The sequence below is a fragment of the Homarus americanus genome, unplaced genomic scaffold (assembly GCF_018991925.1).
Source record: "Homarus americanus isolate GMGI-L3 unplaced genomic scaffold, GMGI_Hamer_2.0 scaffold41027, whole genome shotgun sequence".
Classification (NCBI taxonomy): Eukaryota; Metazoa; Arthropoda; class Malacostraca; order Decapoda; family Nephropidae; genus Homarus; species Homarus americanus.
The window spans coordinates 6,477,667-6,493,530 of record NW_024745073.1 but is presented as its reverse complement, the minus strand read 5'-3'; the positions used below and the strand labels follow the sequence as shown (position 1 = coordinate 6,493,530).

At 36.5% G+C, this 15,864-nt stretch overlaps 1 protein-coding gene across 1 annotated transcript in view; it reads right to left on the bottom strand.

Annotated features, from left to right (window-relative positions):
* Positions 1-2,135: 2,135 nt before the first annotated feature.
* LOC121878507 (SIN3-HDAC complex-associated factor-like) overlaps positions 2,136-15,864 on the bottom strand; it is a 44,478-nt gene continuing 30,749 nt past the window's right edge. Inside the window, exons 4-7 of the mRNA XM_042384765.1 lie at positions 11,023-11,176; positions 8,087-8,208; positions 7,284-7,544; positions 2,136-6,131 (exon numbers count right to left, since the gene is read on the bottom strand). Coding sequence (XP_042240699.1) covers positions 5,789-6,131; positions 7,284-7,544; positions 8,087-8,208; positions 11,023-11,176 — 880 coding nt within the window. The 3' untranslated portion in view covers positions 2,136-5,788. The remainder of the gene's footprint in view (positions 6,132-7,283; positions 7,545-8,086; positions 8,209-11,022; positions 11,177-15,864) is intronic.

The following is a 15,864-nucleotide window of genomic DNA, read 5'->3' as shown; positions in this document are numbered from 1 at the left end:
CGAGAACTTCAGCTCATTGTCAACATACACACCTAGGTCCTTCTCGCATACAGCCTCAACTAGTGCAGTTTTATCATCCCGTTGGGACATATGGTACGCCTCCTTACCGATGGTGCGCCCCAGGTGCATCCTCTTACACTTCGTGACATTGAATCTCAGCAGCCATTTCTTCGACCATTCCTGGAGCCCACAGAGGTCCTCCTGCAGCTCTTCACAGTCCGCTTGGTTCTTAATTTCCCGAAATATTTGGCGTCATCGGCAAACATTTGTATGGAGGAGTGTACAACGTCAGGCATGTCATTTATGAAACAAACAAACAACAGCGGGCCCAATACACTGCCCTGTGGTACCCCACTTGTGACAGGTACAGATGACGATTTCGTGCCATTAATCACCACACACTGCTTGCGGTCATGTAGAAAGTCTTCTATCCACGCTAGGACATTTCCCCGAATTCCGTATCCTTCCAGTTTGATTTTCAGCCTTTCGTGGGGTACACTGTCGAAAGCCTTGGCAAAATCTAGGTAAATATTGTTGATATTACCACCCCGTTCCAGAATATGGGTCCAAATATCCAATACCCTGAGCAATTGTGTTAAGCAGGAGGGCCCCGGCATAAAACCGTGTTGGCAATCTTTTACCAGGTTGTTTCGTATGTTACATGATAATTTCCGATAAAACGGTTTTGATGGTACAATAAAAGCATGTACAGTAAATATAGTAAGTATTACAAGAAATATTATTACTTAGACAATAGATATTTTTTAAGAGATGATTTAAAGGAAGGTAGTCTTTGCTCGGACGGGTGGAGGTAAATCGTTCCACACCTTCACACCATGATATTTTATGGAGGTCTGGGACTAAGAGGAGCACATGGGGGGTGGTCTTAGTAGCTCTGGGTGCCTTAAGTTGTATCTCTGATTATTCTGGAACTGGAAATAAGTATTGTCAAGCAAATGATTGATGGATTTGTGAACAAAAAGGGCACAGCAGGTGTTAATATCTTCGAATTTAAAAATTTTCAATTTAGCAAATTTTTTGTTTGTGATTTGTTTTTTTCAAGTAGGTCATTGTCCGTACAACTCTCTTTTGTGTAGTAACCAGGGATTGTTTTTTTGAAGAGCCAGAGGGCTCCCCCATAGTGTGTGACAGTGTATCAGGTGTTGGTAAACAAGAAATTTCTTTCATTGCTGAGATAGTGAGTGACTGTCGAGTGTGATACATGATACTGCAGTGGTGCAGTGGTAGCTACAATAGTGAGGTAACGCACTAGTGGTGTAGCCCGGGGGCAAGCGCAGCTAGCCTATACAGTGATGTACAGTAAGCCTCCTGAGAAAACGTTGAAATTTTTACAATTTCAGGGACTTTTTTCAGGCCATATGCACTGGATATTAGGATATATTCTAAGGTCAATATTAAGTAGTTTATCCCATTGACTTATGATTCAATTTCTCAAACATCTTATCGGATTATAGTGGGTTTTGGTCTTATGTTAATGCACCGTTCTATCTAACCAGGGGATTAGGTCATGTTGGTTTTGGGTGATTTTTTTTTTTTTTTACACATTTCTAATACCCAAAGAACAGTGCACTACCATAAACTGACACGGGTTTTTAGGAACCTGGATTTCAATAAGTTTTTGGATCGTGTTCCAGGATAATGGTTCGCCAGTGTGGTTGGCTTCGGCTAGTTATCTAGTTTCTTGGTAGGGGAGGCTACCATATATGCAGCTTTTTTTTTTCTTTTTTACTTTGGGCAGCAAGTTGGTCATCACATGGGCTTTTGCACCAGCAATTTTCACTTTTGGCTAGCACTAGTAGCCAGTTTTAGGGACTACCGGCTGGAGTTTCATCTGCTAGAAACTGATTCTGCAGCCAGATGTGTTGGTTATGAAAATTCAGCTCCTGGCACTTCTCCAGTCAACAGATAAACAGTACTGTACTGTATTGTATTATAGTATATTAAAAGAAATTGTGTATAAATAGTAAAGTTTTGGTGTGATGAACAGTTATCGTCAAGCTAGTTATAAATATACAGAAAAGTAAAAGAAATAAAATGTTCCATAAAGCTAATTTGAATCAGTTGTTTACATTTAACACAATACAGTATACATAGGAATAAATGAAAATATGAGGTAGTAGACAATATTTTATTGTACTGAACTTTTAAAGGATAACTACATTCACAACTACAGAACATTAAATAAGTGAACAGAGAAATGGACACACTTCTTAAGCTCAAACAATAAGCTTATTTGTGGATCTTTGTCATTATACAAAACAACTTGTTTAACAAAGGAGAGAACCTGTTCTCTGACTGTCCTTTGACCATCCATACACACCCACGAGGATCCGGGCGACAATAAAAGCAAAAAGGTCACAGCTCAAAGTTATGATTATCACATAAGCTCAAACAGTGACACCTGATTGAATGAGCAAACAGGTTACCCTAGATACACTCATACCACTCAAAACTTCAGCCATTCAATTTACAAATTACCAACTCAAGTGACAATCGCCCTGACTCCTCCCAGGTACTTATGAGATGCAGTAGGAAACTTGCTGCAGCTGTTACTCATAAAGTGCTCTAGTCCAAGTACAGGTCTTTCAGAAATAATAATTTAAATACAACCTAAAGCAGCATTTATATATATATATATATATATATATATATATATATATATATATATATATATATATATATATATATATGCATAAATTTATGTAAAAAACATACATCTATCACATTATCAAAATGTAGTTTTCACATACATTTTAAAACAAATGTTGTGAAAGAGTATTGGTAACAAAGAGCACTGTTACATGGATTATAGCACTTTGTACAGTTGCAGTTTCATTTGTGCTAATACCATGACCATGACAATCAAGCAGGCACCAGAAGTGTGTGGTGTGGTTTCACCCTGGAACTGGCCCCACCCCCAGCTTAACCACATTGCAGCTTCAGAGAATGGCCCATCACTCCTACCAAAACTTGACTGGAGCAGGTAGTTTAGGCCACACTCTACACAAGTTACACAGAAAATTATAATGTTATATATGGCTAACAGCTGCAGAAAATAACAAGGGCACCATAACAAGTGTTCAGATACATATTATGTGGTCAGAATCTGTGGGTGTAGGCATATGCCTGCCATATGTCACAGGCATATGCTATGTGACTGAAGCCTGTCACACTGCAATTTACCCACTTAAGTAGTATACCTGAATTAAATTAAACAATAAATAATAATTATCATTAATCAGAAATGCAATGGTCAAAGACACTAAAAGGAAGTTAAGTGTCAGGTCCATATCTATTGTAAATATTTATTAAGGGATATTAATAATATTATACACTTAACAATCTTTGGAATGCAATGCATGTATAAATTTTTTTCCTGATTGCATTTTTATAGAAAACATGCCTCTAATCTCACTTTACCTTAAAACATCCATCAATATTGAAAATAATCACAGTCTTTGGGAGAGTTTTGGCTCCTAGGGCTGACAATGTTTTCTTACTCAGTGCAGTGTATTGGAAACCTTTACAAGGATGCTTGTAGCTCACCAAATACAGTATAGCAACTCAGTTATAAAATTGATCTTCAGTAACAGTCAAAAATTGTCAATTTAAAAATTCTAATTAATGCACTAATCATATTAGTGTTAATGAAACATAACAACATTAAAATATCAGATATAATAATAATTTAAAGACCACATTATAAAACTGCAGCCATTGAGGGTGAAAACAAATTTACAACCAGCACAACAAAGAATTCCATTTTGAGCCATAAGCTTATTCCAATCCTGCACTGAGTGGTCCTTGGCTTCTGCATTGATTCCTTGGACAGTTTCCTTGGTTGACACAAGTGCTGGAACCAACTCGGCACCAAGCATTTCTATCCATTTTATAAACCTGTGTCATCCAAAGAGACATCCGTACACATGCGTCTATAACATCGCCTGTTCTCCTTCTAGTTACCATCCACGATGCTAGAGATTCATATTGCAGCGAGCATCAGGACAGCACCGCTCATGTGTGCTAACAAGCGCATAGTGTGGCAATAGAAAAGAAGCTAACTTGTACCTTGTAATACTGAGGGCCATCTGTTTAATTTTTTTTTAAATTTTTATGTTTTTTATCAAGTCCTTAACATTAAAAATGTTTGAAGACTAGATTCAGGTTTGGGATTAATTCATCTGAATTTGCTATATGGCAGGCAAGTCGGTTACACCGTCATCTGGCTCCATATTAGAATAAAAATTTGTAAAAATTTATATATATATATATATATATATATATATATATATATATATATATATATATATATATATATATATATAAAGAAAAATACAGGTTGAGCACAACACATTATGCATATATGAAAAATCATTTAAAAATATTTAATTAGCTAAAAATACTTATTTTATGCTTTATATATAAAAAGAGAATCCCTACTTGGTAGAAATTCTTCAGAAATTATGTAGTCACAGTTGAGTAACAAAACAAAGTTGAGAGTAGGTTCACAAGACAATGATTTTGTACTGCCCCCCACCTCCAAATCAAGAGGAATAGGGAGGATACACAGGAACAAGTGCAGTGTAGCATAGAGCCTTAGTAAGGGAGGCATGAAGATAGCCTCTTATTGTCTCTCGTCTCTAAGATTAAATATGTAATTTTGCTAGGTTCAGATAATTATATAATATTCTTTGCTTTCTACTAAATGAAAATTAACTATATACAGTTTTTCAAATATGAAATTAAATATTTGCACAGTTTAAATATTGCAATTCATTAACTTGTGCAAAAAAGCTTTTATGATACACTTTACATGTCTTTCATGGGGGGCACAATTTACTTGCACCATTCCTCCCAAGACTTTAAAATATGCACTTTGTTGCTCATTTGATATTCACTTGTAGAATAGTCATATATCTAATACAGAAGACAGTAGGAAAGGATGGTGGTACCAAACCCTCTGCATGAGAGGGAGGAAGCTACAGTGAGATTAAAGAGTGAGGAGCCAGTGACTGGTGGACTGAGCACATGAGCCTTGTGACCTGAGGACAAGAGGCAGCCGAGCCCACTCCCTGATATGGAGATCCTAGAACCGTCCCGCCGCACCGGACCGTCATCAGCAGCAGCACCACACACAGCACCGGGAACTTTTACCTTTAACAACCCATACACCATTCAGTTTAAGTATTATTTAAAGCTTGCATGGGAGTTGTTTCAAGGTTTCATATTCCAAAGACTGAGCTGGATTCAAATACATGTGTTACATTGCATTTTACATAAAAACTGAATGCAGTTAAAAGACCAAAGCTTTTCCTAATCTGATATAAAGACTCTCAAAGGTAAAAAATAGCAGTTATAAAATATGGTTTTGTATTCAATTATTTACCGATTCAGTTTTCAATGCATACAATTGGTTCACTGCTTGCAGAAGTGGACGGCGTATTTGGTGCAGCAAGACGAGTATTGCCATGAAACAGATTGTCATAACAAGACTAAAAAAAGTTGAGAGGGGCTGCAGCCTTGCTCTGTGCCAAATATATATATATATATATATAAAAAAACCACATTTTCTTTTTTTTTCTCAAAATTTATCTATCAACCCTGAAAAATACAAGTCTTGGACCCATGAATAATAAATAAAAATTCAGAACACACTAATATTGATCATGGAAATTTTTTGTCATATCTAAATAATAAAAAAGGTACGTATCTACCAATATTAAATAGGTAGTTAGTCATAATTTTTGCCCACTAATTAACACTATAGTTAACTTGCAATTCCCGTTGATAAATGCGTCATGAGCGGGCCTGAGGGAGAATTAGTGGCAGATGAGTAATAAGGTTCATCAAGTCGATCATCCAGTGAATCAGAATCTTGATAGTCTTCATCTTCATTCATATTTGCTTCTGACATCATTTCTAAAATTTCATCATCATAATTACTACCGCCATCAGAAGCTCCAGATGAAGCAAGAGGTGTTGAGGCAGGTGTTGGAGTTGGTGACAATTCTAGAGTTTTCATACGACATGAGCATGGATGGAAGAACCGTGGGTCTATGAGAACTTCACCGCAGTCCCCTCGAAAAATTAATCCACAGCATACTTTCTCTCTGAAACAGGAAAAAATAGTTTGCTACATTACTGAAATACAGTGGGGGTACGCTATAACGAACGGATCCTACTACGAATATTCCTATAACGAACGGTTTTACCTATAAAATTGAGAATGCTATAACAAACGAAACTCCTACAACGAACATTATTTAAATTTTTTTTTTTTTACTAATTTATTGTTTTTTATTACAAGTATTAATGATATTCTTTATTTCAGGGGTTTAGATGCATATGTATGCACTTTTTTACAATTTTATATTATATTTTTCAGTGTTAAGTGGTTGTATTTGGGGGCCTGGAACGGATTAATCCTATAACGAACAAGATTCTAGAATCAATTAGATTCGTTATAGCATACCCCACTGTACTGTGCAATATTTTACTATATAATTATCTTCTTCCCTACCATGAAGTTAGTGGCTCATGTATTTTAGTAGCCAAGATGAAACCCAGGAGATCCTTTGGCATGAGTGGCAGTATTTGGTTTGTGAAGTAGTTATATCTTTACATCACAAAATATCCCTGAAAGGGAGCCTTAAAAGCAACAATCTGCATTCAAGACAGAAGGCAATAAGTTAAAAGGTAACATTAGTAAAGTAAAAATTAAGATTAGATAATTGATTCAATGCCTGTGACTAATATGGCCAACCAAAGGAAGGGTATGCATGTTTATACAAGTCCTTACTTATTGTGTTCTTATATAAATGGTGACTTGCTTCTAAAACTTGACTCTGATGGGAGGACAAAATATATTCAAGAATTAGTTCATTTACTTTTGTTGACATGGTCAGTACAAAACAAGTCACTTAATGAAAGGATGTTCGGTGATAACAGATAATTGATCACTATTTCAGTTAGGGAATTTCAAACAAATTCAACCCAAAAATACATTTAAATGTTAATTGATTACACCCCATAACAAAATTTAAATTCTGTCCCTCCTCCAAGCCAATCTTGTACATAAATTGGGTACCAATGGCTTACATTCTTGACAAGTTGCTATTCACTCCTATTACAATTCTTACAAAAAAATCTCTATAGTTGAGTTTCCTGAGACTCCATTTCAAACAACTAAAAACTGGCAGCATCAAAAGAAAACCATTAGACTGTATTTAAGATTTAAAATTTGTTTACAAAATTAAACTTACTGTTTCCAGTATGACAAATCAACAAAACTGCTGAGTTGATACTGTTTTGGGATTGATTTCTTCCTTTTAACAGCACCAGAGACTAGAGTGCGATCTTGTGAGTCAGCATCATCCTCAGAGGGGTAAGGTGAGGGGTAGGGGGAGGGTGCCAAGGAGCCAGGAACTGATGTAGCTGAACCTTCACTCAATCTCTCATCGCCAACAGCAACATCATCACTCAGAGCTCCTGGAGAAGTCTCTCTGCCTACCTTTCGAATATATCTGTTGATTAAAGAAAAAATTAAAATTAAAACACATTCCTCAATAGGTTTGAAAATCATGAACTGTATTATAAAATAAAAAATTATGTCTAAGGGGCTAGGGGACTTGAAGGCATAATTTCCACAGCAAGTCTTGAAGTAGTCATCTTGACATAACGTAAATGTTGAGCTAAAGGAAAACAGAATAAACAGAGTAATGTACTGCGAACCTGTGATAAAAGTCTTGTGCCTAAAATTATTTAAATAAGTAGATAATAAATTGATATCAAAAAGAGTTAGTAAACACAATGTTTTCTCTCCTACTATATTCTGTACAGTACAGTACTACCTTTCAGAAAGTCTTTAAATAATGTATTGTCCAATAAGCTAAAACAATTACATACCGTCTACAGTAAACAATTACTTGTAGTATCAATATATTCATTGAGCTGAACAAAGAATTTAGGAAACCCACAGCCTTTATTTGCAATACCTGACATGTACTGTCAGTACCCAACATGGACACCCTGAGATAATATAAGAAATAAGACATGGTGGCCTTACCGATGTTTCTTTTTTATCTTCTCTTTTATTGGTTTATCTGGATTAACAATATTCTTTTTTAATTTCTTGCTCTTGAATTTTGTGAGGGACTTGGTACCTGGTCCAGCTCTGGCATCCACAACCTGCAATAACAATAAAAACATAATGATTAGTATATAATGATATGTGTATACCGTTGGTCTCAGGAATAAGTCTACAAATTGTAGGTACAGTATAAGGCCCGTAAATGGTCTGGTAACATTGGAACTGTGCATCCAGACGCACGATGAAACTTATCTCGGTTCGAGGATTTGTAACATTTGATAAATTATGAAACACTGCGAGTCTCTTATGGCCATGGCAGAATTCAGCCACAATTCCTCTAAAGTTTGAACCTTCCAATGCTGTATGGGACTGTTCAATCGATTGAAACAATATATGTATTTGGAGTGAGTGGGGATGGGTAATACGGAGCGTGGAGGATAGGGACTGGCGGGTTGGGAAGAGGGGAAGACTTTGTCAAGGGGAGGGTTGTCAGGTCAGATTTGGTCATAACTGGGATTGACTGAAATAACCCTAGCTGCCAGACATTACCCATTATAAATAATATTAAGGCATCATACTGATGGACATCTTCGTGATGGTTTAATTGTTCAAATGCATTATGATAAGATTGCTGCATTTCCTCAAGTGTAGGTATAGAAAATGAAAAAGGACGTAGGAAAAGGAGAGGAAGAGGTAAATGAGGGAAGGGTGGGTAGGAGACAAGAGGTGGAGGGGGGAGAGAGCTGTTAGACAATTGCAATCCCATTCGGCGACAAACTTAATATCATTAGATACAATATGCTGCTTGTAATATAAAAACAAGACACTTAAAATACAGTGGTCCCTCGGTTAATGAACGCTTCGGTTAACGAATTATCTTCCATAAGAATCTTCAATTCGGTTAGCGAACAAAAAAAACGATTAACGAAACCCTTACGAAAATCACGTTTTGTTTTGAACATCAGCTGATCAGCTGAGGGGGTACTCAGCCAATTCAGTAATCTGTTCTATGTTTATAATATTTATGCATGTTTTCTATTAAAATTATTAGTCATTTTAACATTTATTTAACATATTGATAATATATGCAGTACAGGTTGACAATCCCTTATCCGAAATCCTTGGGGCCAGAGGCATTTCGGATTTCGGAATTTTTCGGTTTTCAGATTTTTTTTTTTAGCCCACCCGGGCATAGATCACTGATCCATATCGGGGCCTGGGGGGCGAAAATATTCTAATAATAATAATAATAATAGTAGTAAAAATAATAATAATAATAATAATACTGTAATAATAATTCATAGGTCTACGTCGCATTTCTCACGTTAGATCTTTTTTTTTTCATTCTTGTATTTTTTTATTGTTATTATTATATTTTATTATTACTATTATTATTATTGTTATCATTATTATTTTATTTTGGTGTACAGTATTTTAATTAAATTTTTTATTTATTATGAATAATTATTATTATTATAATTATTATTACTATCACATTTTTGCCCACCAGGCCCCGATGTGAGTCAGTGATTTATGCCCGGGTGGGCTAATCCCTGTTAAAAAAAAAAGAAAGGAAAAAAAAATTGACCCACAAAAAAACTTTCGGATTTCGGATAAAGGGTTGTCAACCTGTACTGTACAGGGAACTAGTGAGTTGTGCACCCATCAGATGCGTGGGTTGGTCACCAGGCGTCAGTCTGGCTTTGTTTTCTGTGGAGAGAGCACCTATTTTGTTGGCGTCTTGAATATTTTTGCAGTTTTCATTGAAATTATTGGTCATTCTGAACTTTGGTTAACATAGTGATAATATATAGCGCAGTGCAGTGTTGATATAAAGAAAATAATCTTGAATTACACTGAGTGAACTTAAAATTTTATTGGTGAAATGACTGCATCAAGCATGGCTCCCCTGAAAGGTGATTTCTCCTCCATCCAAACTTCCTTCTCTTCTCCCTTCTCCTCCACCCTACTTCTAATTCCCATCATCATCATCAGGGGACCGGTGGTAGAAGCGGTACCGTTCTTGCCTCGCAAGCGAGATGTCACGGGTTCGATTCCCAGGCCGGTGGAAGTTGTTTGGACTTATTTCCTAGCCCCCATTAGTCCCTGTTCACCTAGCAGTAAAGTAGGTACCTGTTGTAAGTCAAAAGTTGCAAATTCGTATTCAGGGAGTTGTTGGAGCTTCCAATAACTTGATGACATAAACCACTGACTCTTCAGGCTTCTACACCCTTAACTCATGAGACAAAGGCAAGCATGAACTTAGCATGCTTCCCTGTTGGACGCTGTAAATGCTTCTGCGCTTCACCTTACACAAGGATGTAGGGGATTGCCCCCAAAAAGAAATCATCATCATCAACCAGGAGCCTTCTACATACACACCTCAAAGTAAGTGCACTTTACTGCATTTTTTTTTACTTTGTATGAACTTTTTTGTGAACTGGAACCAATTACCCACTATCCCATTGAAACAATGGATTCGGTTAACGAAACCTTCTGGAACGAATTGTGTTTATTAACCGAGGGACCACTGTATTAAAAAAAAAAAAAATATTTAGAATATATATACAGTACCATAAATAAAAAACAAAAATGTCTGGTCATTTGAGAATTTTTATTTTGCTCATATGGCTATGAGATATTTCCTGAAGGATTTCTTTCCATCTTAATTCTACAGGAACCTTTTCAACTCACCTATACTCTCTGCAATTACTGGCATTTGAAACTTAATTCTATGCCCTTCAAATGTCTTCAAAAGTACTCGCTCTGGCACTGACTGCATAGTTGAAGAGCAATATCAAAAGACTCAGTCACAATGTTGCATTGTTCTATCTTAAGCTTCATTGTCATGTACACTGTTGGTAATATTTGTTATTGTTAATATAAACCAAAAGACAGGCTTAACTACTTACATGATGCCAGTTGCGATCTGTTCCTTTTGGCAGCTTCTTCCACCTCTTCACCAGAAGTACACATGCATTGCAAATCTCGCCAGACCTTCGCTCTTTCAAATTGAAACAATCAACAAAATCATCTTCATATTTCTTGGAATCTGTGAATCTTGAGCTGTGAAAGAAAAAATAATAATTGTGAGAAACAAGGTAATAAGTAGCCACAGTAGTAAGTTAAAATTACTTACCATAAACACATCAAAATGCAGACTTAACTTGAAGAGCATATTCTGCCTAGCATACATCATGACCTTTACCATAAAAAAATCAATAGTATGGCAAATATTTACGAGTGAACAATACCAAACCCTGGCTTAATTCTTGACTGCCCCTGTACAAAATTTATATAACTACTGTATTTATAACTTATAAATTTGATGTTACAATCCTTTACATTACTACAAATTCCCAATGAGACACTAAAGCCTTCAGTTTATCATATACAGTATGCTAACTCGAGCATACATGTTGCTGTTTTATGTATGCAGTATTAATATCTCCATTAGCTGGAATCCCTCATAACTGGAACCCGCCGATAGCCGAAATTGATTTCTCCTCGGAAAGTCGTTCCCAAAGCCAGAATTTTCCAGTTCTGGGAACGATTTTCCAAGGGGTCACATTTTCTGCAGAAATCAGATAAAATTTTCCCAGTACCTGGAAAATTCTGGGGATGGGGAAATTTTTTTCTGGGTTTGGGAGATGAAAATCAGGCATATGTTCTGGAAATTCCGTGAAAAAATTTCTGGTCCCCACAAAATTCTGAGGATGGAGGGTACTTTCCAGGTTCGAGAGATGATGTAATGTGCAGTTTCTGTAACTTCCAAGAAAAATTTTCTGTTACCCGGAGGGATTTTTTTTTTCCGGCTTTGAGTCGTCTTGTTAACCGGAAATCTCTCATTCCCAGAAGTGCTCGGCACCAATTGTTCCGGCTAATGGAGATATAACTGTATATACACACTTGACATTTCAATGGAAAATTGAGGATACTTAACATGTATGGTATGTAAAAGATGATGTTACATCAGGATAGTCTAGATTCAGTGAGTTTACATCACTTATGAGAAGGGTCTACATTATGGATGAGAGAGCAGTTCACTTTAAAAGTCCTTTATCATTAACCCCCTAGTCCTCCTGGCCATTGTCAGAACCTCACCCCCTCGCAGTCTTTCAATGTAGGTTGCGTCTGTAACAAGAACGTGTTTTCCATTCTAGTAAACATTGGGTAGAGTGATTCAGGCCTAAATTGCATCCTTAAAGACACATTTGCCAGCCCATGAGGCTTGTGGGAGGTACTTAAGAGGTTGATGGGACCGGTCCACTGTTCCCACGTTTCTGTTTACAGGAGGGGGTGCTCTCAGTGTGAAATACAGCTGAGCGGCAGGGGTCGCACCAGTACAGGAACGCTTAGCAACAAAATTTGTATCGAAAGGCCATGGGAAGGTAAATTGTCTAGCCATCACTTTGAAAAGTATTATCCAATACTGTACTTCATACCAACCATATTCAGTATCAAAAAGAAGCTTAATTCACTTTCAAAAAATGACATCTAATCTCATTTGATAACAAGTGCAGCATATTTTTTTGTGGGGAGGAGGGGATTAAAGAGCTATGGACTGATTTTGTCAAATGGAATTTCAATGTGTAAATATTAATAATATATCATCTAACCAGAGCTGCAAAATATGGCAATGTGATAAATAAGATTGGGGATATGTTCAAAGGAAATTGAATATCTAATAAAGATGTTTTACAATAGACAGCTAAGTTTGCAATGTTTTGTAAAGGGGAAACTACCATTTGCAAAAATTAATAGATCTAGATTAAAGTTTCTAACCAAGATGGAGATAAGGCAATGGGTAGTAAAATTCTCACACTTTAAGAAGAAAATAATGAGAACCATTACATGTCACAGAAATTCTTCACATAAGCAAAAATGGTACCACAAATGCAGACAATATCCCTTTCAAAAGTTGTTTAAATAAATCCTCCTGACCACATTTTCCTTATTCATCCATGGTAATTTGTAGCAGAAGCAAGTTTCATCAAATTCAAGCGAAAGACTTGTGAACAACCCTACACAGTACTGTATATGTTTGATGCCACTGAACGTATGAATCTACTGATTGAACTATCTGTTATATACACAACAAGCATCCACACACAGTATAGCATATATGAGGTGCTGCCTATAAGGACAACAAGTGGGTGAAGCAATAGTTTTGAGAAAAGTGCAATTGATTTTCTTCTACTGTATTCTGGTCCATAATTTGTGCTTTTTTGTTATATTAATTTATTTAGTTTTCTCATTTTGTAGTGTTTGGATAATACTGTACTTCATGGCTGTACAGTACATGAGAAAAATGTATAACATTCCATAATAATGCCTGAATGCAATAAAAAAAAAAAAGGGGGGTGCTGAGTGCTGCAGCACCAAATATATTTAGTAAAGGTGCTATACCTGTACATTGCATCAAAGGTTCTAGGACACCAGAATTAATAATCAGCACCCCCTGGTTAAATTTGGTTCCCCCAATACTATACTGCTGAATGCAAATGGTAATAAATAGCTGTCATATTAAGAATTAACAAGATATTTTACAAAATAATTATGTACAGTATAAGTAACCATAAATGATAAAACTATAAAATGCACGTGGACAAAGTTTATAGATGGTGTTATCATACAAAAATTGTGTATTATGTTATGGTATGTAACACCTTGCCTGGCTGAGCTTTCACTTGGTCCCGCATAGCATTTTTGGAAGAACCCTTGGTACCACTGGCTAGAAGAGCGCATTTCCTATATTTCTCCACACCACATGATAGAGCACATGTCTGACTGCACAATACCATAGAAAACAAATTCGCTAGTAGGTCGCCCTTCTTAGAGGCAGCGCCACATAATTTTTATTTTTAAAAGCTGCTGAAAGCCACCGAACAAATTTTCTACTGCAAGACGACTATGGTTAAGCGAGAGGAACCTGCTCATGAATAAACAACAGGTCCATATACCGGTACAGCAATTGTGCCAAGATTCACAAATTGCAAATTAAAACTTGGAGATATCCTGGTAACCACTAATACAGTACTGTATGTACACTAGGAAAAAAAAACCTACCGTTACAATTCCTGTGCGAAACAAACTGACACTACAAACGAAGTGTTTCAAGAAGGCCACTGAGGCATTCCTAGCATTGGTAGCCTTGCCCGTGTATAAGTTCGGCCACACGTGCTTGAAACAAGTTATCGGCTCTCTGAAACGAAACCCAGTACAGTACGGGTGCTCCTCTACTTACGAACGAGCTACATTCCTGAGGCTTGTTTGTAAGTCCAACTTTACTCTTGTAGATACCAAACATATTGTAAAAAATGAAAAGATTATGGATATTTAGTACAGCTATACCCTTTAAACCTAGCTCACTCTTCTCCTCTTAGGTAATGTTTGTTCTATCTGGAATTTTCTTCAAAATAATCCAGTCTCATCCACATTAAACACCTGTTCTAGCAGGTAGCCCCCCTCAGTGATGATGTTTGTATCTCTGAAAGTTTGTAAGATGAACGTTCTCAAGTATAGGAGCACCTACACTAGACTTTCCGGAATCATTGACCGTATGGTAAAACGTCATTGGGCCGGGTTCCATTATGACGGCATGTGAAACTGTGGAGCTATTCAGATGTTTCGGAACAGCATGGTATATTTTCCAATACGAATAAAGAATTAAATAATGTGGCATTAGCCCAAAGTGAAGTAGCAATACAGATACAGATTCGAAATTCGGTTGCAAAATAATCTTATACCTTTACTATACAGCTCCTTCCCGACTTACGACGGGGTTGGGGACCCAAATCCAGGTCGAAAGTCGAAATGGCCGAAAGTCGAAAATGCTTAAATAATACATAGAAAATTTAAAATGGGTGTCTTTTTCTTCTCAGCACCACAAAACTCTCACTTTTAAGCTTGCCAGCCATTTTAAAGTGAATTACAAACGAAAATTTTGTCAGTACACAGCGCAATCACGGACGTTGGGACTCAAAAATATGTAATTTTACAAAATTTTGGTACGACTGAGGCGGTCGTATGTCCGGGTGGTCGTAAGTCGGGGAGGAGCTGTATCCACTAATTCAGCCAAACATATAATTCATTCTTATATGGCAACTCATCCACTTCCATGGTTACTGTAGTCCACGGTGTGTGGAACATTTAATATAACATGCAGTTTAACTTATGTAGATATACTGACATTCTCCAGTCATAATGTAACAAAATAATTCAATATTGTCAATAAAATAGCTAATTTCGGCCTACCAAATTAAGTACGAAATGTCTCACATTCAGGCCCACCAACCCTCACGAGACAACGGGAATGTTTAGTTGGAAAATCATTGGATCCCACCTGTACGGTAGTTTTTTATTGAGTGTAAACTACATGAGATGCTGCAATACGAAGTCTAATGTGTAAAAAGATCTTGTACATAAGGTTTAAAGTACAGTAGCTAGTAAAAAATTAATAAATAAAAGCTGCAACATATGGTCTTTTCAAGTGCCATATGTTGTAACTTTTGGAATACTATATCTTTACAATTAAGACCCCAAATGTTACTCTAACATTAAACAGTGCAGAGAATCTTGTAAACTTTACAAAATGACCTTGTAGAAAAAGGTCATATGAATTATACATTCTTTAAGTACACAAGAGAAGTTTCAAGACACTGCTCTATGTCTGAAGTTTTACAATACATATGCCATTCAAACAAAATCTGCCATGACAAGCTTCAGTTACAGCACAAATTCTTTGAAGAACA